General features: G+C 46.0%; 1 protein-coding gene across 3 annotated transcripts in view; it reads right to left on the bottom strand.

The window, feature by feature from the left end:
• Window positions 1-25135, bottom strand: part of LOC129712930 (ras-GEF domain-containing family member 1A-like) — a 177581-nt gene that overhangs the window by 23315 nt on the left and 129131 nt on the right. For 2 of the 3 annotated variants that reach the window (XM_055661713.1, XM_055661715.1), the window contains 2 exons: window positions 3756-3935; window positions 2924-3043 (listed from right to left, as the gene is read on the bottom strand). In XM_055661713.1, the coding sequence (XP_055517688.1) occupies window positions 2924-3043; window positions 3756-3935 (300 nt within the window). Of the gene's footprint in view, window positions 1-2923; window positions 3044-3755; window positions 3936-9823; window positions 10100-25135 lie in introns of those variants that run through there. The other variant, XM_055661714.1, reaches the window with a different exon arrangement.

The following is a 25135-nucleotide window of genomic DNA, read 5'->3' as shown; positions in this document are numbered from 1 at the left end:
GCTTTGCTTCCTTTAACACGCAGAGAGCGCAAGTGATCACCAGCTGAAGGTCAACGCTTAGGGCAGAGAGGCAAAGGAAAAGAAAAGGAGGAAGGAAGAAAGCAATTGAGGAAGGAAATTCAGTAATGAGAGTAACAGTGAAGAAATGAACTATAAGAAAGGCAACACCCCAACGGTAACAGCATTGTGAGTTTAAAGTTGCCTGTGGTTTGTTACTGTTAACAATGACAGCTGAACCGTCAAACTGATTGATTGGAAAATACAGTGTGGAAACATCAACATTCACACAAGTTCCCCCTTTCACATCCACTCCCTACACACAAGGGGCAATTGTACAGGGGCCAATTAACCTGCAAACCCGCACGTCTTTGGGATGTGGGAGAAAACTGAAAATGCATGAGGTTACAGGGAGAACGTGCAAACTCCACACACCCAGCACTCGAGGTCAGGATTGATCCCGGATCTCTGACGGTGCGAGGCAGGGGCTCTACCAGCCGCCCTAACTTCATCCTAAGCTTTGAAAGTCTCCCTGTAAGCCTCATTCTCTCCCCCCCCTTCCCCTTGTAATCACCTCTCCACGTCTCTGTATGCGGTTCAACGCCGAGAGTGAAGAGGGAGAGAATATTGGGCAAACTATCAAGAACCAGAGGACAAAAGAGTGAAGGCGACTGGCAGAAGAACCGTAAGCGATGCGAGGAAAATGCTGTATTTTCATAAAGACGGCGAATGGTAGGATCAGGAAGTCACTGCGAGAGTGGTGGCAAAGGCATTCAGTAAAGAGCTGGAAATGTGGTCACTGTTATAAGGTAGAAAGTGTGGAAGCCATCTGCCCCTGGACCATGGCTGCTTGTGGAAGCTAGCTATGCATAAATCAGCAGCAACATGCCTTGCACTGCAACCGTGGTCTTATCCCAAAGGTCTTCATTTGGGTTGCTGAAAGGCGCAACAGAAATGCAAGTGTTTTAATGCATGCTGCCGGGATACTGGTGACACAAACAGATGACTCACAGCCATCTGCCAGAGGCAGGCTCGGATCTAACCCGAGAACTGTAAAAACTCCCTTCTGTTCCCAGTGGAGCTCGTCCACATTTTGCAGGGACATTGTTCAAACCACGTTTCAGTCTCACAGATTATCCCCAGTGAGCGAGTTCATCAGAGCTGTCAGGTTTCACACTCCGAGCTGCCGACACAGGCGTTTGCAGCCCCTGTCACAGACACATTTCAAATCTTCCTCGCACGCCCCTGTCATCAAGCCTGTGCAAACCACAGCCCCGCTGCTGACAGCCTCTTTATTTATCCTTCGTGTTCCGAGCTTTCATTCTTTCAGCAAGGATTTTTACGAAGCCACACAGGCGTACAAATGCCAGTGTGTCCCGGTCCCTCTTCACCCCTATCCCATCGGGCAAAAGGTAAAGAAGTGTGAAAATGCACAGATTCAGGGGCAGTTTCTTCCCAGCTGTTATCAGGCAACTGAATCATCCTACCACAGCTAGAGAGCAGTGCTGAACTACTATCTACCTAATTGGAGACGCTCGGACTATCCTTCATCGGACTTTACTGGCTTTATCGTGCAGTAAACGTTATTCACATTATTCCCTTTATCGTGAATCTGTACACTGTGAATGGCTTAAATGTAATCATGCAGTGTCTTTCCGCTGACTGGTTAGCATGCAACAATAGCTGTTCAATGTACACGTGACAATAAACTAAATGCTGACCCTGGACATTTCAAGTAAACATCCTAATGGGTGGGGTGTGGGGGGGGGGGGGGGGGGGGGGGGGAGAAGTGTCAATTGAATTCAGTTACATATGTCAGATTCTCTGACAGAACCAGCACTTATTACCCATCCTAATGGTCCTTAGGATCTGCCATATATGACCACTGCACTCCATGTCAAGTGAAGGTATGTTCACCATGGTCCAAAGACAAGGTGCTGAGGGAATGAAGTGGATCAGGCAGCAATTGTGGAGGGAATGTATAAGCGAGGTTTCAATTCAGGACCTTTCTTTAGTCAGATAAATGCTAAGTAAACATCACCCACCTATTCCCTCCACAGATGCTGCCTGGACCACTGAGTTACTCCAGTACTTTTTGTTTTGCTCAAGATTCCAGCATCTGTAGTTCGTTGTGTCTTCATAATGTTGATTGGTTGGAGGTCCTGGGATTTAGTCCCCGTGCGGACAGAGAGCCAGCGTTATATTTGCAGGTCTGGATGATGTAGGACTTGGAGCGGTACTGGAAGGTGGTGATGTTCCCTTGTGCCAGCTGCCTTTGTTCTCCCAGGCAGCAGAGGGCACAGTTTTGGGATGTGTTATCAATGAGCTGTACATTCTGTAAACAGTAACATTGAGCGATGTTGCACCAGTGGCAGAGCTAATACATGGGACAGTTGAAGATGGGGTTCACCTGATATTGAGGGTGACAAATTGAAGGGCATATATAATGTGTAGGAAGGAACTGGCTCACACCATAGACACAAAATACTGGAGTAACAGCAGGGTCGGCAGCATCTCGGGTGGGAAAAATGGGTGACATTTCGGGTTGAGACTCTTCCTCAGACTGAGAGTCAGGGGAGACAGAGACGAGAGATATGGAAGGGTAAGGTGTGAAAATGTCAACAAAATTGACCTGTGAAAACAGAACATGTTTGTTATCCATGGGCGACCTGTGTTTGATTTAACAGACAGTGATCACTCAGATCCCCGCCATCACAGAGGAGAGGGTGTTGAAAGAGCAGCTCGAGCTGCGAGGCTGCTCTTCATTGAGTCTGAAGAAGGGTCTTGACCCGAAACGTCACCAATTCCTTCTCTCCAGAGTTGCTGCCTGTCCCGCTGAGTTACTCCAGCATTTTGTGTCCATCTTGCCCCTGACAAACCTAGATGCACAGCTGGAAGGGCAACGCTAGTATTCTCAGCTGCGTACCTTATCTGCCTCTGATCCAGTCTCCAACTGCTTGGTGCAGATTTGCCCGACTCGTGCCAGCAGCTCCTGAGGGTGGATGAAGACACGCGAACTCAGGAGGAAGGTGAAGATGTAAGTCCGCTGTGTAGTAGAGAGGGGAACAGATAAACATTCATTCGCTCCTTGTCCCTAAACCTACAGTCACACAAGTCAAAACTTCACAAAAGCAGGATTATTACAGACATTGTAAATAATGTGGATAAAATACCAACATTAAAATAGTCATATAGCATGGATAAAGATTGTTCAGCCCATCATGTCCATGCCAACCACCAACCACCTAACTACACTCATCTCAATTTTATCTTTTCCACACTCCCATCAAATCTCCCAGATTCAAACACTTCGGACAAACTAATCTACCATCAGACATCTCTTTGTGACATGGGATGAAATCAGAGCATCAGGAGCAAACACATGCAAACTCAACACAGACAGCACCCAAGGTCAGGCTTGTACATGGGTCACAGAAACTGTGTTTAAAGGCTCCTCAAACTGAAACATTAACTTGGTTTCTCTTCCCGCTGATGCTGCCCGACCCGCTAAAGGTTTCCAGCATTTCCTGTTTTTATTTCAGATTTTCAGCGTCTGCAGAGTTCTGATTTTAGTGTCCCCCAGAGAAAAGGGCTTTACTGGGGAAGGTCATCCATTTCTCATCCATAATGTTACCCATGTTCAACTCAAACCCTGATGGGAAGATTCATTGCTAACAAGGCCAACAGCAAAAACAAAGTCCTCATCTAACAGAACCTGGTTGAAAGAGTGAGGAAAATGATCGGTACAGAATACTCACATCAGGATAGTAATCCACCGTGGGTACCAAGTGCTCTATCAGTGCCTCGAGGGATCCCGACACCAGACTGCCGTCCTGGTATACTGGATCTCCACACTTCTCCTGCATGTCTGGCTGCACATGACTGCTACAACTGGTGCCAAGCATGCTTGGGAAGATTGGCGTTTGGGGCATAGTTTCCTGGAACAACAAAAGAGAACACGTCAGCAACCCAGACCTGCCGCACCTCCCGTTTCATCGCGACATTCCTTCCTTTCTGAAGCATCTCTCATGACCTTGGGGAAGTCCCAAAGGGTTGAACAGTGGTAGACATTGAAGTGAAGAAGAGAGGCCAGGCAGCCAATTTGTACACAGCCAGCTCCAGCCAGATAATAACCAAGTATGTTCCGTATTGTATAGTAGGTGAGTGGCAGACAATCTGTATACACCAAGCTCTCATTGATAATGGCCACCATATACTTTGCCACCGTCTCCTGGCTGGGACATTAATGACCTGTGTTTTTCTACCACCATCAATATCTCTCGTTCTTCACTAACAGGCACCTAGTGGGGTGCAGATGTAATTAGTCCTTTCCCACTTAGGTCATCCCACCAGCTGAGTCTCATTGCTTCCTTCAATCTCTACCAACTCTTGTTTGCTGATCAAGCCTTTAGCACTTGCTGTTTAGTTTTTAGTTTAGTTTAGAGATACAGCGCACTAACAGGCCCTTTGCCCACCAAGTCCACGCCGACCAGCGATCCTCGCACATTAATACTATCCGTTCTTACACAGCTGGGCAGCGAAGGCAAGGCCACCAGTGGTGAACCGATTGCAAGCAGGGATGATAAGGAGACGTAAAATATATGGGTGCCAAGATCCGCAACAGAAAGAGATTGTGGAGGGAGAGAGGGGTGAAGGCATGGAAAAATGTCACAGCCAGGAGGGGAATTTTTTTAAGGAGATGTAAGCACTGGTTCACTTGGAACCCAGGGACAGTCAGAGCACTAAGGCAGTGGGAAAGGGGGTTTAGATGCAGGGGAAGAGTTCTGAATGACTCGCTTACAGATTGGATAACTTATCTGAGTAGGAAAGATCAAAGTATAGAGGACATACCTACATGTTCCCAGGGTGAAAATGTCATAGACTAGGGGGCGTAGCTTTAAGGTGCAAGAGGTAAAATAGAAAGGAGATGTTCGGGGCAAGTTGTTATTCACAGAGCATGGTGGGTGCCTGGAACGCGCTGCCTGGGATAGTGGACGCAGATACAATAGGGGAATTTAAGAGGCTTTTAGATAGGCACATTACGCAGGGAATGGATCACGTACAGGCAAAGGAGATTAGATTAACCTGGCATCATGTTCGGCACGGATATTGAGGGCCGAAGGGCATGTTCCTCTGTTGTACCGACTTGTACATTTAGACAGTAGGTAACTCGCGGGGAACCTCTTCGTATTGATAAAACAGAAAAAGTACAATCTTGTAAAGAAAACAAGCCAGGAACAACATCCAAAGCATTAGATCCAGTCAGGCAAGCAGTTTGGGGTTGTGTTTTATTTTTCTCAAAGCCAAGCAGGTTATCTGGCTGTTTGTCACACTGCTGTTGTGGGATCTTGTTCTGTAAATGGGTCATTATTTCCCTGCATCACAGAGTAGCAGAGCAATCCTGTCTGGATAAAGGAGGACAAGTCCTGTTTGGATAACAAATGCTTCCCAAGCCACTCCCAGGTCCCTGTTTATCAGCCGGGATTAACCCCTGCATTGTGTGCTCTGCGCCACGAGATGCAAGCCCCACTACCAAAACACAGCAGTGGTCAGGACCAACACACAGGGCAGGTTAAAGAAAACAAACTCAGATACAGAGGCAGGAACCCTGACCTCATTAATGCTGCTTCCTGATCCGTGGTCCAGTGCTGAGAAAAAATGTTTTTAAATGTCCCTGTGAAATCTTAAAGGCACAGGCTAACCCAGTTAACAATGAGATTTGCAAACCTTCCCAAACAAAGCTTGCTGCACGAATGGGGCTCCCCCTTGTGGACAAGGAACTTCATTTCCTGGCCAAAGTCCAAGTACCTTAGGGAGATGTGAACCATTGTGGTGGGAGCAGAATCCCTCCTCATTTTGGGACTGTTTATGTCCTTACAATGGAAAGATGTTGGACGGCAGTGAGTAAAGGGTGAGATGAACTGGACAGCACATTCAGAGCACTAGAACACAGTGGCACAGCTGGTAGAGTTACTGCCTGACAGTGACAGAGTCATGGGTTCGATCCTGACCTCGGGTGCTACTGGGTGTGGAGTTTGCATATTCTCCCTGCAACTTGTTGCTCCGATGCTCCTGTTTCCTCCCAGATCCCAAAGGTTCCTGTTGTCTTTAGATTAATGGAGTTCTGTAAATTGCCCCTAATGTGTACGGGAGTGGATAAGAAAGTGGGAAAGCATAGAACTGATGATCGATGGTCGGTCTGGGCTGGGTCGGCAGAAGGGCCTGTTTCTATGCTGTATCTTGCAATCCACCAACAGAGAACCTCCACAGGATAAGAGTGGTCTTCAGTCCAGTTCTCAGGTAGGAGACAAGGTGTTAAGGACTGTGCCGTGAGTGATATCTCACACATGACTAGACCCAAAAATAGTTCAGGTAAATTGACGGACAATGACTGAAATTTGAAACTTCTTTCCCTCTCTGTGCCAATGTTTCCATCAAGGTTATTCTTTGCTACGATCGGAATTTAATGTTTGGACTGTCTGGATGTTTCAGGGCTCAACAAGAACCTACCAGCCAAATTCCAAAGCACATTGAGTATGCACTGAACACAGAAGCCTGGAAACAAAACTGTGCAATGTTATTGTACAAACATGTTTATGGGAACACCGTCTTACTCCGACTTTCCCTCCGCATTGTGACTGTGGAAAGTTTGTTGTTCCATCATGGCTGTGTCTAAATCGTCAGACAACAGAACTGCCCATCCTTCCGTACAACACAGAACAAGGCCATTTGGCCCATCAGGCCTAGGCCAGTCTCAAAGCAATTCTGTCCTTCCCATTCCTCCCACTAAGTTCCCCATGACCTATCCTCTCCCACACCCTTCAACTGCCTCTGATTCTCCTATCAGCCACTTACAACTGGGGGCTAATTTACAGTGGCCAATTAACCTGTGAGATGTCAAAGGAAGCCAGAGGGCTCATTTGATCACAGGGAGAACGTGCAAACTTCACACAAACAGTGCGGGAAATCAGGATTGAACCTGAGTCACTAGAGAACCCTCTATGTTGACTCTGTGTTGCCCAGAAAATGTTTGACATTCATTAAAATGCTCACACTATTCTAAAAATAATCGGTACACAATGATATCAAATGATTTGTTTGTTGGGGAAAATAAAGTCAAGTCCATTTGACTAGTGGTGGTGCACGGTGGTGCTGCCTTACAGTGCCAGAGACCCAGGTTCGATCCTGACTACGGGTGCTGCCTGTATGGAGTTTGTACGTTCTCCCTGTGACCACGTGGGTTTTCTGCAGGTACTCTGGTTTTCTCCCACACTCCAAAGACGTACAAGGTTTGTAGGTTAATTTGCTATGGTAAATTTGTAAATCACCCCTAGTGTGTGTGGGATAGTGCTGGTGTACAGGGAACTCTGGTCAGTGCGGACATGGTGGGCCGAAGGGCCTGTTTCCGCGATGTATCCCTAAACTAAACAAACCTAAAAAACTAAGACTGAAGTCAGAGTGGTCAGTGAAGAGGGACAAGGAGGGCCTAAACTGCTCATCAGTTGACAGAGCAGCCACAATGGCCAATCTCAGGATGTTGTTGGACTCCAAGTCTTGCTGTGAATGCAGGGAGCAAACCAAAAGGAAAATAGCTGGATCATTCCTGAAGCAACTATTGACCAATACAGGAAGAGACAGTGCCTCATTCACATTCCAGCAAGTTGCTCACAGCTCGTCAAACATCTCGTGAATGCACCGAGTTAAAAATACACAACTATCTCACTTCATCTGGGCCAAGTTGGGAGACGGCTGTAGGGAACGATATGTACGTGCTTGGAGTGTAGGCAGCCTGTTCCACAAGCGATGGAACTGCAATGCACCTGATGCTCTGTAACCCTTTGCAGCTTGTCGACACATCAACTTGTCTACACAGAAATCTGGGGTGGGATGGTGTGTAGAGAGGGGTTTTGGAGGTGTGAGGACTGAGTGCCAGTGTTGGCATGCTTTGGGTTCATCTCGCCTGTCGATTCAAAATCCATGCACAGAATCTGGATAGCCACCCCTGCACCAGTACTGATGGGTAGCTCCATTGTTGAACCTGAGCTCAGATCACACCTTACCCCTCCATATCTCTAGTCTCCTTCTCCCCTGACTCAAGAGAGCTTTCAAGATAGAGCTAGATTGAGCTCTTAAAAATAGCGGAGTCAGGGGATATGGGGAGAAGGCAGGAACGGGGTACTGATTGGGGATGATCACCCATGATCACATTGAATGGCGGTGCTGGCTCGAAGGGCCAAATGGCCTACTCCTGCACCTGTTGTCTATTGTCTATTGACTGTCTGAAGAAAGGTCTCGACCCGATATGTTCACCCATTCCTTCTCTCAAAGAGATGCTGCCTGAGTCACTCCAACATTTTGTGTCTATCTTGGACCTGATCTGATGTTTTCCCTCCATCAGACCAGTGGGATCTAAGTACCAAGTGACGGGTGATCTGTGAAGTTCCTGTTACACTATGAGGGTACTGACACGCAACACAACTTTGCTGACAACTCACACAGTCTGCTCGTGACCACACTACTCTCTGTGGGATCTTGCTGTGCACAATCCAGGAGCCACTTTCTTCACGTTACAACGATGGCTACACTCCCCACACTCGGGTGGAAGGTTCTTCGGGTCAAAACCAAGGCTGTGATTGGCACAATTAAAACGAATATATTTTGCCCCTACATCAGATGAACTCCAAGTGTGATCTGCATTCTTAGCTTGGTCCTAAAAGTATATAAAGATCTGTGAAGCAGTCAGCTGATGGTCTGTCGGTAAACAGTTACTGGTGCTCACATCAGGCACCAGTTCAAGTACAGCTGTAACTTGGCAAAGCAATGCAAGCCACTGACCCTGTTACCCGATCAGTACTGAGAGGAACTGGGGCTTGTGTGTACATACACAAGACGTCAGCACCGAGTTACATATAGGGCAAGAATAAACAGTCATACCCTTTGAGAGGCCAGTGTAGGTGCTGTTGTTAGGCACTGTTGTTATGTAGCAGATTAAATGATGTATAGCAGGATTCACAGACCTTCACTACAGTAAAGAGCCAGTCACTTTGTTTTAGTTTCCAGAACTAAGTACTACCAGCAACATCAGACTAGGCTGCCCCACTCTTCCTCAGATTCTACCACTGGATCTTCTACCCCCGCCTCAGTTTAATGTCCCAGTGGGAAGATGACACCTCTGACAGTGCTCCCTCGGCATTGTAACGGATGATTAGTTTGGATCAGGTATCTTTACGCTGATATATTTTTTCACTGAGTTTCACAGACTCTCCCCGGCACATACGTAGAGAGACAGACAGGGGACAGACGGGACTGTACGGGAGAGGAAGGCGGGAAAAGACCCATCCCCATCCACCCAGTGTTTATTCAGGAGTTAGCAGCGAGGAGGCACAAAATACACAGCCTCCCTTCCACCAGCGAACAACACACACACAGAGTTTCACGCTTGGAGCTTTGCATATCAGGAGGTCTAAGGTAATGCACCTGTTTTTGCAACCTGCCCAAGTTAACTCTTTGTGTTAAAACCACGTCTCTTGCCCAGGGGTGAGACCGATACACCCTTCCCTGCCTGTACAAATACACTGACTATACAGATCTACGGGGTGGGGAATGTTTACTGTACATATACTGGAGCTGGTACAAAGGGCACACAGAAACCAAAGGAGGGATCAGACCACAGAGACATACTGTAGAGACACAGACATTAATGCTGGGGAAAAGACGGGACAGAACCTGTTTATCAGAACTTTGAACACTTCAACTAAAGAAAATCTGATAGAACCCTTACACTGATATTCGAACATTAAATCATGAAATAAACGCGAGAACTTACCCTCATCTTCTGCAGTGACAGGTCTGTGTCCTCTCGCTGCGTGGCTCAGTTCGATACTGAACAAGCCGGGCTCTGGGAGCCACAGATCAAGTGAATCCAACTTCCCCAAATGAAAATCCCCGCTGGGTTTACCCGGCCCCGTCTCTCTCTCTCTCTGTGTCTCTCTGGGTGCACCGACTGTGTGTGTGTGTGTGTGAGAGAGAGTGATGGGCTTAGACTTTGTAAATAAGCCTTTAGCCCGCCCCACTCTTATTTCCCCCTCTCTACTGCCTCCTTTGCAAAGTAACCGATCCAACAGGTTTGAGGGTGGTACTTCACTGAGAAAGATCATGTTCTATAGCACCTCCCACAGAGTAGGCAGCAAGCAGCACTGAACACCCACGTTAGGGACGGTCTCAAAATTTCCCCTGATTATAAAAAGCGTTGGAAAACCCCTGACTCATTGTAACACTTCCCCTTTTTGAAACTTCACTTACCAACCCAGGAAATTTCCCGCAACAATAACACGTGCCGTCAAACCCCTGGCTTTTGCTTCCCTCCCTAATTCTATTGGCCGCTCTTTTCTCCTTTAAAACGTTTACTGGACCACATCATAGACACACAACAAGCTGGAGTAACTCAGCGGGTCAGGCAGCATCTCTAGAGAAAAGGAATAGGTGGCGTTTCGGGTCGAGACTCTTATTCAGGTTAAGTCAAGTCAAGTCAAGTTTATTTGTCACATACACATACGAGATGTGCAGTGAAATGAAAGTGGCAAGGTTTACCCTTCTCTCTAGAGATGCTGCCTGACCCGCTGAGTTACTCCAGCGTTTTGTGTCTATCTTTGGTTTAAAACAATGCTGATGCAGTTCCTTCCTACAAGTATTGGACCCTCTCTCCATCTTTTCTGGTGCATCTTTGGCTTAGTATTTTAATGTGTTATTACATTGCCAATTGCCATTTTGCTCCGTTAAAGGTTTTATTTAATTCTTTATTTCGAACAAAATAAAATAATAAAAAGCAAGTGTGAAACAGCATACAAAATACAACAAAAAAACAAGAATATTTATAAAGGGTCATAAACAATATCTATAAATAAATGAAATCGTATGTTAGAAAAGGAACAGGAAGAAGCCAAAGCTTATTAATTCCCACCCCTTATTGAAGGTGCTGTATGAATGGAAATTGCTCTCGTTATTGACTGATTTTCCAGATCCATTTCCAGCAATGCTGTTCTTCCCTCAGCCCTGTAAAGATGCAGGTTCTTGCTGAAAATGTGTGTGAGATTTCCATCCTTAGTGACATGTTACTCCTTATGAACGAGGACTTCCCAGCTTATGCTGGTGCCCAATAAATGTCCAGCACCAAATCACACAGTCATTGTAAATTGAGGTCAGTGAGGATAGACACAAAAAGCTGGAGAAACTCAGCCGGTCAAACTGGAGAATAGGCGACGTTCCGGGTTGAGACCCTTCCTCAGACTCAGGTTGGTGAGATCCTGGGTCATAAATTTGTGATGTCAGATTTTCAGTTTGGGCTTCAGCTGGTTCTTCAGAAAGGGCAGCATGGTGGAGCAGCGGTAGAGTTACTGCCAGAGACCCAGATTCGATCATGACTACAGGTGTTGTACGTACGGAGTTTGTACGCTCTCCCCGTGACCTGTGTGGGTTTTCTCCAGAGTGCTCCGGTTTCCTCCCACACTCCAAAGACTTATTGGTTTGTCTTTATGGGATCATCCTGCACAAAATGACTGCCTAAACAGCATGTTGCATCAATGCAATTATATGGCAATTATGTGAGGAACACCCAAATAGAATCTGTTGATAAGAAGTTTGAACACTTCAACTAAAGAAAATTTGAAAGACACTGATATTTGAACATCAAATGAATCCACAACAGAGATTTCTGCCAACGAACTGTGGATGCAGTAAAGACCATCGCACAAACCAACTTCCCTTCTATTGATGCCATTTATACCTCACTGCCACGGCAAGGCCAGCAGCATAATTATGGAAGAGTCACACCCTGGCCACTTCCTCTTCTCCCCTCTCCCATCTGGCAAAAGGTGTGATTCCAGATTCAGGGGCAGTTTCTTCCCAACTGTTATCAGGCAACTGAATCATCCTACCACAACCAGAGAGCAGTGCTGAACTACTATCTACCTCATTGGTGACCCGCGGACTACCCTTGTTCGGATTTTGTTGGCTTTACCTTGCACTGAAGGTTATTCCCTTATCATGTATCTGCACACTGTAAATAGCTTGATCGTAATGACGTATTGTCTTTCCGCTGACTGGATAGCATGCAACAAAGAGTTTTTTACTGTACCTCGGTGCACGTGACAATAAACATAACTGAAACTTAAACAATGTCGTGAATGCACAATGTTCAAATGGCTGCTCTGCCCAGGAGCTAGGATAGACTCGACAGGCCGAACAGCCTGTGCTGCAACACTGTGCAAGGATTGAGCACCTTTGACAGTGCAGTTCTTCTCCCTCACCCTTCTGTGTACTAGCGTCCCTGCGTTGAACCTGAAGTGACATTGAGGGAAACTAAGGCAGTGATAAAACTTGAGGGGCATCAAAATGAGGTCATCAGATACAACAAACCTGCAAACTGCCCTCATTAACTCTCATCTACACATTCAAATCAGCGAATACTCCTGCAAAACACAGGAAGTGGATGCCTTACTGAACTTGCATAAGTGTGCTGTAACTGTTAGCCTAATTGGGTATGACATGTTATTGAATTAGGCCAATTAATCTTTCCATAATGTAAATGTAATAATGAAAACTAAATGTGCCGGCCAAGCTTTGAGGCATGTTTCTCAAAGGGTCAGCTACCTGTGTGCGGACAGGAGCAACTCTGGCGGAAAACAGAATTGAATACAGCACTTTCTTTTCTCCACTTTAAGCCTGGAACATCGAGCATATTTTGGACTGGGTTTCAGCAACAGAGGTCTGACAGTAAAAGGGAGAGTGCTGATGACACCACACAGGGACACGTATCGAGGACGGAGTTGAGAGAGAAAGTGGAAGCCCACGTTTTCAAATTTCACTGATTGGACAACAGTGCATCATTAATGTCTTATTATTATTAATATTTAGTGTTTTCTGAGTCATTCGTAACTGTCACTGTATGTCATGTTATTACTTGTGGGCGGAGCACCAAGGAAAATTCCTTGTATGTGAATACTTAGAAACATAGAAACATAGAAAATAGGTGCAGAAGTAGGCCATTCGGCCTTTCGAGCCTGCACCGCCATTCAATATGATCATGGCTGATCACCCAACTCAGTATCCTGTACCTGCCTTCTCGCCATACCCCCTCATCCCTTTAGCCACAAGGGCCACATCTAACTCCCTCTTAAATATAGCCAATGAACTGGCCTCAACTACCTTCTGTGGCAGAGAATTCCAGAGATTCCCCACTCTCTATGTGAAAAATGTTTTCCTCATCTCGGTCCTAAAAGATTTCCCCCTTATCCTCAAAACTGTGACCCCTTGTTCTGGACTTCCCCAACATCGGGAACAATCTTCCTGCATCTAGCCTGTCCAACCCCTTGGCCAATAAACTTACTTACTTATTTTGTGAATCTGACCGATTTTGTGAATGGCGTTTTCTGGAGGGAGGGGGAACTTATCTACATGCCACGCTGCCATGACATGCCGTGTACCTTGGAGTGCAATGGCTTTAAGTGTTAACAGCTGCTGAACAACATTAGTAATAGCCCAGTCCTATCCTGCAACACCCAAAGTTTGACATCATCATTTCTTGGAACAATGTATACAAGAATTACAGAATGCCACACCAGAGCACAAAAACATCTGAACTTAAATGCAGCCTTAAAAAATGAAAAATATGAGGAGCAGTTAGTAATTCAGCCCTCTGGGCCTGCTCCACCCAGTAATTAGATCCAGCATGGTCCACTTTCCTGTCTGATCCCAAAACCCTCCATTCCCTTCCAACCTCTGACCATCAACTGACCATTCGTGGTCCTCTGGGGCAGCAGAATTCGGCAATTTATCATCTCCTAAGTGAAGCGAGGTTTCAGCTCCGACCTAAGTGGCCAGCCTTGTGGAACCAAAACACTCCAGCTGTGAGACACAGCTTCTCAGCATTTACCCTGTGAAGTCTGCCTCTGTTGAGATTAATGAACCCTGCACATCATTATACTGCCTAATGACTTTAAGCTTCTTAATGCGTCTACTTTCGGCTTGCTTCTTCTTGCTTTAAAGAGGCAAATTCCTATCTCTAACACTCCGGAATTGGAAAGGTTCCTTAGAGATTCACATGCAGCTGCAGATTGAGATGTATCGCGATCAATGAAAAAGCCTTGCAAGTGCTCAGGGATGCGGATGTTCCTGGTATTCCCTGCCACCCAGGATGACTGAGGGAGATTACTTAAAGAGGTAACTCAGCCAGCCAGGGTGAGTTGCCACACTGTGGGTGGCACAGTGGTGCAGCTAACAGGACTGCTGCCTCACAGCGCCAGTAACACAGGTTCAATTCTGATTTCTGCCGCTGTCTGCGTGGACTGTACACATTCTTCTATATGAGAGTGTTCGTCTATCCAGTGCTCTGGTTTCCTCCCACATCTCAAAGACGTGCGTGTTGGTAGTTTAACTGGCCACTGCAAATTGCCCCCTGATGTGGAGATGAGTGAGTGGTGAGGTCCAGGGGGAGTTGTTGGAAATGTTTGGTAGCATAAAATGGGTTAGGATAAAAAATGGGTGTTGATGGTTTGCGCTGACTTGATGGGCCGGTGGGCCTGTCTCTGATGTCTGTGGAGTTCTCTGCCTCGGAGGGCGGTGGAGGCAGGTGCTCTGGATGCTTTCAAGAGGGAGCTAGATAGGGCTCTTGAAAATAGCGGAGTCAGGGGATATCCCCCCTAATCCCCTCCCTATTGGATTCTAGGTGGCAAATAAGAGTCCAATACATGCACTTGGTCCAAAGCAAATTAGGAAGAATGATCTTACATTCACGGTGGTTGTTGTGACAACATCTGAGCAAGGTGCCAGTAATTTTGTGATGGTGCCTTAGACTGTATGCACAGACTTACCTCCACACGCACAAGGGGGTGTGTATAGTGAAGCTTCACGTGGTCCATGAGGCTGACACGTTGCTGCTGACATTTGGCTCTGACATCAGACGTTATTGATTTTGTGTTCCAGTCACATTTGCGAAGGAACGCATCATGGAACCAGTGTTTAGTCTGTAAACAGACACTTGGTATTTTTGCCACAGGGGGTTACTACCCTTGAACTCAGAAGTACAAAAGCACCTTGAAAACACAGCTGTAATATTTTTTTCTCTGGTCACGCTGCCATGAAACGGCGCTATGTACAGGCCAGTGAGCGTACACAGAGTGTGGCCACACACACCCCATGGTTTGCACCTCTGCCCTTCTCTCTCTTCCACTAACTTTGCCGCGCAGTGGACGAGATTCAACAATTACTCCCCAATCTCCCCAAAGCTTCCTCATATTAGGGCTGAGCAGACACAATCCCTATCCCAAATGTCACAACAATGGGCTAAAGAGCACATTTCCGTGCTGCGTGACTCTGCGATTGTAAACCAGTCATCATGGAATGAGGATGAAAAGCAGAGTTACGTCCCTGTCCCACAGGCGATTATTTAGGCAAGTACATGCAAGTAGGCTGTCGCCACAAGGTCACCAGGATATCGCCTGTATGGGCGTGAGTTGTCTCCTCGGTCGCCCAAATAATCGTAGCATTTTTCTGGTCGTCGCTGGGTTTTGAAATGTTCAAAACTTTTCGGCGAGAGTCGGCGACCGTAGGCTCGTCGTAGCGTGACTTCACCTGACGTAGGTGCTGTCGTTAGTTGTCGCCAGGGTGATGTAGGTTGTTATCGGTGCTGACTTCGGTGAATTCCATTGGCGACTGCCTACATTAACCTATCTCAACCGGCGAGTGAATCGCGGGTGGACGTAGGTTTGGTCGTCGGTGGACGTCCTAATGGGTCGCCGGTTGTCGGTAGCTTGCCGTAGCTGGACGTCGACTAGGTGCTAGGTTGTTGTAGACATTGTCGTAGACATTGTCGTAAGGGGGGCTCAGTCGCCGTTTTTTTGGAGACCTGCTACGGCTAGGACAGTCGCCGAAAAAAATCGCCTAAGTGGGACAGGCTCTTTATGGACTAGCAAGTCGTGCAAGTGCTGAAATAAACCCTCTCTAATTTGCTTGTTCTTGCTGTAATTCTGTATGACCCCATGGCCGTAGTAAAACAGGAAAAAATTAAAGAGGGAAAACAAGACCAAGATCTTGGCGAGTATAAAAATAGCAAGTAAAAATTTCCGATAAAAAGCAGATGTTAATGGGAACAATGAAGTTCTGGATTATTGTGTCTGGAGACGCAAGATAATGTCTTAGCAGAGAATGCGTTAAATTATTCCCTTGTGTGAAGGCTTCTAAATCAATCTGAGAAGTAAGTATCCCCTACTGAAATGAGTTAAGGAGATTAACAGGAAGGAGGAATTCACATTGATCAATGCAGGAGTTATCACAGAGTGGTGATTGCAGCACTAACAGGATTCAGGGCTACAGGTTCAAACTGGGCTACACTTCAGAGCTGGGGCCTGTGAGATTTCTTTGAAGCATGTTATCTGAGGTATATTGAGCATGAAAGTCGAGCTGAAAGAGGGAGGAAAGATGAAAAAATAAATCAATGCGGGTTTTGAACCAAAGTTGGATGGATTGGAAATCAGGGAATGAAGGGTTAAAAATCTGTCTGCTCTGCATCTGACGTGAGATCAAACCAGGGCTATTGACAGCCTGGGATTCCATGCTGAAGACCTCCCTGTTAATGCTCTGGGCTTGTTTAGTTACATGATACGTGGTCTCAGCAAGTGAGGGGGGATCTGATGCGAGGTTTTTACACTCGGAAGATCAAGATGGAAGTCATCACAAGGCTGAAGGGGATGTCAACATAGTTGTACAGGTGTTGGACCTCACTCCACAAGCCTATTCTGGTGCTTTGATGATATGACATTGTCAGCTGACACGAAGGGTGAGGGAGTCCAGTAGGTTTAATCCACTTAGTCCTCAGCCATGACCTTTGAAACAGTAACACGCAGACGATTATAAGATCAAAGTGCAGAACTCTTAAACCTGTGAGTAAGCAGCTGAGTCAAAGTGCCGAGGGAGTTGATTCTTTGAGCAGTGTCAGAACAGAAGCCAGGCTCCTCAGCGATCAGTTCCGGGCCCATTGATGTTAATGTGGGATGCCCGGATCAAGGGATATTACCCTGCCAGTGGTGACAAACTGTGGGGAGATGGTGAACCAGGTAGGGAGATGGATGTACGTGAAGCCACATAGTGGGAAATGACACTTCCTACTGGAGGGTTTTCTTCACTGAGGCAAAATTCAAAAGTATCTGTGGAAATGGGGACAGGTACATGGATAGGACATGTTTCGAGGGGTATGTGCCAAATGCAGGCAGGTGGGACTAGTGTAGATGGGGCATGTTGGTCGGTGTGGGCAAGTTAGGTCGAAGGGCCTGTTTCCAAGCTGTATGACTCAATGATTCTAAAGGGCCTGTCCCACGGGCGTCATTTGCGCATCATTTACGCGACACCATTTACACGTTACGATGCGCGCATCATGACGCGCACGTGAAGCGCGCATGGTGTGCATTACGTGCGCATGGTGCATGGTGATGTAGGCAGTGACATGTGGTCGCGCAAGGCGCCCCAGGATTTTGGGGTTCACTAATTCTTCACGCGCCACCTGCATGATGCGCAAATGACGCCCAAGTGGGACAGGCCCTTAAGATACTATGAGCAGTGCGTGTGTGAACTGTCTACAAAAGGTGGTACTGCACAGAAACAGGCCCTTAGGCCCAACTCATCCATACCGATATGATGCCCCATCTAAACTAATTCTATCTGCCTGCATTTGGTCCATATCCCTCTAAACCTTTCCTATCCATGTACTTGTCCAAGTATCTTTTAAATGTGTACCCGTGTCATCTACCTCCTCTGTCAGTTCATTCCACATATGCATCACCCTCTGAGTGACGGAACAAGATAAATGCTTGGACGTTTTTAAATCAATCCCTTTAAATCAGCACACAGATTTAAAAAGTGTTTTCTTAATGTCTTGTGGTTCCAAGGAGCATTATTTAATTTGTGCAACGCCCCAAGTCTCCCACTACTACTTAATTTCCTTCATGATAGGCGTACTGGTAAACTGGCTGTTCAAACAAGGTTAAACGCACCAAGTACGTACATTGTCAAGGAAGATGGGAGTTTGTGAAGGATGTTGAGATCCAAGGGGACTTCTTCACTCTTGGATGCTCAACATTTTGTTCCCAATGAGAAACCTTTAGACCTTGTTTTGTACAAAATGCTTTGACACTCAACACTCACTGCCCTTCAGAGTGCTTAGTGATATGATAAGGTGCTAAACAAATAACAAAGTGATTTGCTGAACAAACACAATACTTTTCTTTGTGATTTGCAATTCTGATCCAGATAATTTCATTGTTCATTGTGCAGTAAACAAATTCCTCCAGTAAATATTTTCAAACCAACGTATTAGCATTCCTTTCAGATCAGCATTGTGAAATCCACACGCAGAAATGTGGTATGACAAGGCGGTTTTACGAGGGAGGTTATGATATGTAACTATGCACACATGCACGCACGCTAGATACACAAAGGCTAGTAAACATATGCCCCACACACTCACGCAACTGAGTGCATGCATCAAAATACACGTGCACACACACACACACACATCACATACACACACATGCATGCTCGCTTGCACGCGCACGCACACACGCACTCTGGAGACAGGGCAGAGGGATTCAACAGGATGTTGTCTGAATTGGAGGACTTTGGTTGTGGAGAGAGAATAGATAGATTGGAGGTAGACAAAAGTGCTGGAGAAACTCAGCGGGTGCAGCAGCATCTATGGAGCGAAGGAAATAGGCAACGTTTCGGGCCGAAACCCTTGTTTTCCCAGAACGAAAGGAGACTGAAGGTGACATGAATTAATGCATACTTTATTATCACATGTGACATTTGTGTATGAAAATAGTTGTCACACAAAGGGTGCTTACAAATTTACAAAGTATCCCGTACCTGGTTCCCCTTTGTTCTCCCCAACCTCCCCCTCCCCCAAGGCAGTCCCCCCCACGCCAGGTTCTCCATTGCTCTTCCCCGAAGTGAAGTAAATAAGATTATGAGGCACAATATATGTACAGAATATTTTTCCCATCATAGAGGTATTAAAACCAAGTAGGCATATGTTTAAAGGTGAGAGGGAGAACGGAATCTGAGAGTGAAGGTTTCTTGCACACGTCGGGAACTCACTGTCAGAGTAGGTTGTCAAGTCGGATAAAATGACTACATCTAGGAGTTATTTACATAGATAGTAAAATAGATGGGCATCGAAGAACACTGTTCTAATGTTTTATTTTATTTTTTAAATGGTTGAAAACATTATCGACGCAGTGTGGATGGCCGTTGGCTCACTAGGAGCTCATCCGCCCTTTGACAAGTCTTGTTTTTGGTCCTGCTGGGGGTCCACAGCCCCCTCCTCACCTGGCAAACCAGGTGGGGGAGACAGTTTAGTCGCCGACTATCCGACCATGGAGCAGGTAGCACGGGATTACATGGTACCCGTGGTGGAGTGAACTGGTAAACTATTGGTGTGGATAAGCAAAGAGGTTGGCATGGGCCGAACGACATGTTTCTGTGCCATATTGCCCCATGACACACAATCACACAATGTTCACTTGCACCAATATACGCACGCACACACACACACACACACACACACACGCACACACACACACACACACACACACGCACACATACGCACACACACGCACACTTGTAAGCATGCACATACATATGTAGAATAGCACCCTGTAACACAGCCGTTCATTTATTGACTTGACAGCCAGATTAACGCAGAACGGTGGGTATCTAGAACGCGCTGCCAGGGTTAGTGGTGGGGACAGAAATGCTAGTGTCCTTTAAGAGGCTTTTGGATAAGTACATGAATATGCAGGGAATGGAGAGATATGGATCATGTGCAGGCAGAGAAGATCAGTTTAACTTGGCATCACGTCCGTCATGGACAATGTGGGCTGAAGGGAATGTTCTGTCCTGTTCTATTTTCGACCATTGAAGCAAGAGTACATGTCCCATGGATGGGGAATTAAATTCAAGTACCGGTAATTAAATATGGAATTTAAAATAACGCTAGTCTCGGTTATGGCAACCATGAATCTAGGAGATTGTTGTAAAAGCCCATCAAGTTCTTCAGAAAGGAAATCTGCTCACCTACAGAGCTATAACGCATATTCTTTGCAGTGTTGTAGATGTAGCCCAGTCCATCCACAAACCAGACTTCCCCCTGTTGACTCCTTCTATACTTAACGCTGCCTCAGATAAAGAGCCAACATAATCAAAGTCTTGGCTCTCCCTGGACATTCTTACTTTTCCCTACTCCCATCCAGCAGAAGATACAGAAGTTTGAAAGTGCACACCACCAGACTCAGGAACGGCTTCTTCCGCTGTTTTCATGCTTCTGAACAGTCCTTCCACAAACAAGGATACTGTCAGATTGACCGCTAACCTATTGTGGACATTGACTTTGTCTAAGGAACCGATGCGTTACGATACTGAGAACTATATTCTGCACTCTGCATCTTACCCTTTGCTCTATCTATTATCTTGAGTTTGTCAAGATTGTATTGAAGTGTAGTATATCTGATCTATTTGGATAGCATGCAAAACAAAGCTTTTCACTTGACCTCATCACATATGACAATAATAAACCTAAACCTGACATTTACCCGTTCTGAGGAATCTCCTAAGGCAGCAACTCTGCCATGACACTGTGGAACAGTGATGGTGTTTTGCTGCCTTACAGCGCCAGAGACCTGGGTTCAATCCTAACTATGGTTATTTTCTCCCAGTGACCATGTGGGTTTTCTCCGAGTGCTGCGGTTTCCAACCAACACTCCAAAGACGTGCAGGTTTGTAGGTTAATTGGCCTGGTAAAAATTGTAATTTGTCCCTGGTGTGTGTAGGGTAGTGTTAGTGTGCGGGGGGGGTGATCGCTGGTTGGCACGGACTCTGTGGGTCGAAGGGCCTGTTTCTGCACTGTATCTCTAAAGCAAAGTAAATCTTCTTCAGAACAGAGGTAAATATGTGGGGACAATAAACGTACCAAGGCCAGTCCTGTGAATTGATAAATAAATAGCACAAACACACGGGGGGTGCAGATATCCCTTCCTCTCTACTGTGTTGTGGTGTAGCCTCTGGTGATCGAATGGTTAAGCCTTGCACACCAAACTCCTCTACAAATACATTCCTTGTGGAGGATTTGTATCCAACCCCTGGCCTGATCTTCCCCACTCGATGCTAACTTATCAACAACCCGTTCACTGGTTGACAGCGTTGTTCAGAATTATCACATTTCAGACATTCAGGGGCGCGGTGTGTGGCTAATTCAGTAATTTATTCCAATAACAGCCGGCAAACATCAATCAAATTTCCAGGATGCCAACGTGACACGTCACTTCCTCCAGACTGAAGTATTACTTGCGTCACTAATGCCAAGCGGCAGCTCTGTGCCTCTACCCTGACACAGTCCTAACTGTGACCCACCAACACAACACAGACAGGCGGGCACACTCAATGGAACAGCTGCCAACAAGCTGACAGAAGAGGTGAGAAAATGGAACAGGTGGAGGTTTCCCTCGGAGCAGGAGGTGAATGCACAGGATGGTCGTGACTCTGTTGAACACTCTGGGAAATATCAGAGGGTTTGCCAGTCTGTCAGACCTGCCCGTGGTCTCCTGTAACCCAACGACACAAGTCGGGTGAACCACTCTTGCCTTGTGGGGTCTCCAGAGCAGTTGGGGAACGTTCAGGGGGAAGGAGAGACAAGATCTTTTTTTCGAAAAGTACAGGGAATCTACCTCTGCCCGAGTTCCTGGCATTATCTAAATAGCTATTGCATAAATAGCATTGTATAAATATGAAGGTGTGTCCTACACTTGGCAAACAAGATTCACCTTTAACTGTGATGCCACAGGAATTTTCTGTTATGTAATAACTCCAGTATGGTATGTTTCCCCAAGGGATTGGTGAAATTACGATTAAAACAAAGTTGATAATAAGACAAGGAGATATTACTTTAGATTGGTCAAGAAGAGTTGGTTTAAGCATCTTCTCCAAGAGGGTTGGAGAAGCAGTGGTGTTTGAGAAAGGAATTCCAGAGGTTTGGAGCCTTGCCAGCTGCCAATGGTGGAATGAGGAAAATCGTGGATGTTTGTGACACTGGGTCACAGAGAGCAAAAATACAGGATCTGCTAACAATGAAAGGTAAAGTGCACACTGTACATTTAGAATCATTCTGGACTTGATGCCCTTTGTATAATGTAGCACAACAATGACTTTGTCCCATTCGGTTTCAGAAACTTCCTCCTCATTCCAACAGTCAACCTCTACAATATTCTCCATTTCACGTCCATCTAGACTCCATACATTCCACTACAGATGATGATCTTCTCCTGTCCTGCCCTTTGTCAAACTGCACTAACTTGGCCAACATAGTTTATAATCTCATTGGAAAACTGGACGTTCAGATCGTGCAGCACTGAGGTGCTAGGTCATAAGTAATACAAGCAGAATTAGGCCATTCGGCCCATCAAGACTACCCCGCCACTCATTCATGGCTGATCTATCTCTCCCTCTTAACCCCATTCTCCTGCCTTCTCCCCATAACCCTGACACTCATACTAATCAAGAATCAATCTATCTCTACCTTAAAATTCTCCATTGACGTGCTCCACAGCCTTCTGTGGCAAAATTCCACAGATTCACCACTGTCTGCTGAAGAAATTCCTTCTCATCTCCTTCCTAAAGGAACGTCCTTTAATTCTGAAGCTCTGACCTCTGGTCCAAGACTCTCGCACTAGTGGAAACATCCTCTCCACATCCACTCTATCTAAGCCTTTCACTATTCGGTACATGCTAGCTTGAGGAGGCCGACTTACTGTACCAGGAGCGGTGTGATGCTATCGTACGTGCGATGAAGTACCACCTTGGCCGTGTTTCGCACTCGGAGAAAACCCACGGGGTCACAGGGAGAACATACAAGCTCCGTACAGACAGAACCCGTAATCGGGATCGAACCCAGGTCTCTGGTGCTATAAGCGCAATAAGGCAGCAACTCTTACCGCTGGGCCACCATGGCCCGCCTGTTCCTGTGCTGTACTGTTCTATGTTCTATCGAGAGCCATGTGAACAGTGCAACTGTAGGAAGAGATAGACACCAGGAGCTGTGTTATATCTGTGGCACTGTTGAAACAGGTACAGTGTGACTGCAGAGGCACTACATGAGGAGTTGGATGCCAGTCTTACTGTACCAAGGATGGTGGGTATCAGTGCACTGTCTTAGGGGCTTTGTGTCAGCCTTATTGTACCAGGAGTAGTGCGATATCAATGGGAGTTTAGATTAATTTTGAGATACAGCACGAAAAACAAGCCCTTCGGCCCACCGGGTCCGTGCAGACCAGCGAGCATCCCATACACTAGCACTATCCTGCGCACTAGGGGCAATTTACATTCTTACCAAAGCCAATCAACCAACAAACCTGTACGTCTTTGGAGTGTGGGAGGAAACCGGAGCACCTGGAGAAAACCCACGAGGTCACAGGGAGAACGTACTAACTTCGTACAGGCAGCTCCCATTGCTGCAGTGTAAGGCAGCAAGTCTACTGCAGTGTCACGGTGTGTACAAGGAACCGCGTGCTATTGGCTGTACAGAGAACAGTGAACTTGACCTGTATTGTGCACCCATGGTGTGATTAGACATGTTGTGTTGGCTTCTCCTTGTGCCTGGCCTCTGTACAGATCTTCTGCAGTTATGCAAAGCAACGTGGAAAACATCTTGGCAGTAATGATGCTATTGTTGCGTTGCTGGCAATCTGACGACTTCCGTGTACGCTTGCCAAGTGCTGTTCTATCTCTCTGGCCCCTGTGTCAGCACTGTTACTCCTTGAACTACAGAACGACGTAAATATTCAAAACAACATGTGGAATTAGTCTAGTAAAACAAGACTGACCTGATCGAGAACAGGTCTATCTGGTCTAATGAAAGGATTTAAAAATAGGTTTTATATGCCTCAGATCCACATATAACAAAGTGGCTTTATTTACTGTCTTCTCCTTTGTGTGTGTTGTCACCCTCTCTCACAGCATAAAGTGGATTGATTGAGAGATGTCCAAAATTCTTCACCAACAATAACAAGGGATCGCATTCATATACAGTAATGCTTCTGAAATAACAAAATGTTCCAGGACATATAGATGCACGTTATCAAACCTAATGAAACTTGACACCCGACAGCAAGTGACGCCAACACATGTCCAAGAGGTCGGTAATAAGTGCATTTTAAGAGAGGCAGTGAATCCTCGGGTGGAAATTCCAGAGCTCAGGGCTCTGTCAGGTGAAATACATACAAATACATACAAGTCCAAAATACAAACGTTTAATCCTACGAACAGCTGTACTAGCTTCCCCTCTCTCATTAACTTTGAATAATTGTTGTTATAAAAACAGACATAAAAACTGTTTTTATTCACGAGTAGTTGGTCTACTCAACAGCCAAAAATCTGTAGCCTCCCTTTGATCCTGTATTTTGTTGGTTCACATGCTTGATCAATGGTGTTTTATCATTAATGTCTTATTATTATTAATATTTAGTGTTTTCTGAGTCATTCATAACTGTCACTGTATGTCATGTTGTTACTTGTGGGCGGAGCACCAAGGCAAATTCCTTGTATGTGAATACTTGGCCAATAAACTTACTTACTTAGCCATGATGTGCTTTTATGCCATTCGTGAAGGTATATTTACTATAATCAAATGATTTTTACATATTTTCCTATTTCCACATTAAATAGATTGATAGATTTCTGTTCCCTATCCGGGCACAGCCTGTACTATGTTTTAACTGGGGTCTGAATACCTTTTGATAGCAACCCACAATTGCTGCTTTGAAACGATTCTTCTCTGCTTTATCTATAACAATGTCACACATTGACTTAGCCAAGCATTTTAAGTGCACTTTGGGTTCTCTATATTTTGGTTCTAGAGGCAGTAAAGCCAATGCTTCACGCTGCTCGAATCCTTGAAGCCACACCTCCCTCCTCCCCCAGCACCTCCTCTGCAATCATTTTCAGCTTGTGCCACAATGCCAGCCAGCCTCACCACATTCCTTTTCCCCACCGTTTTAAGCAAAGCTCTTACCCACAACAACACCACAATCCCCCACCCAGCACT

The sequence above is a fragment of the Leucoraja erinacea genome, chromosome 34 (genome assembly GCF_028641065.1).
Source record: "Leucoraja erinacea ecotype New England chromosome 34, Leri_hhj_1, whole genome shotgun sequence".
NCBI classification, from domain to species: Eukaryota; Metazoa; Chordata; class Chondrichthyes; order Rajiformes; family Rajidae; genus Leucoraja; species Leucoraja erinaceus.
Note: the sequence above shows the minus strand (reverse complement) of the source record. Positions and strands in the feature narration are given on the sequence as shown.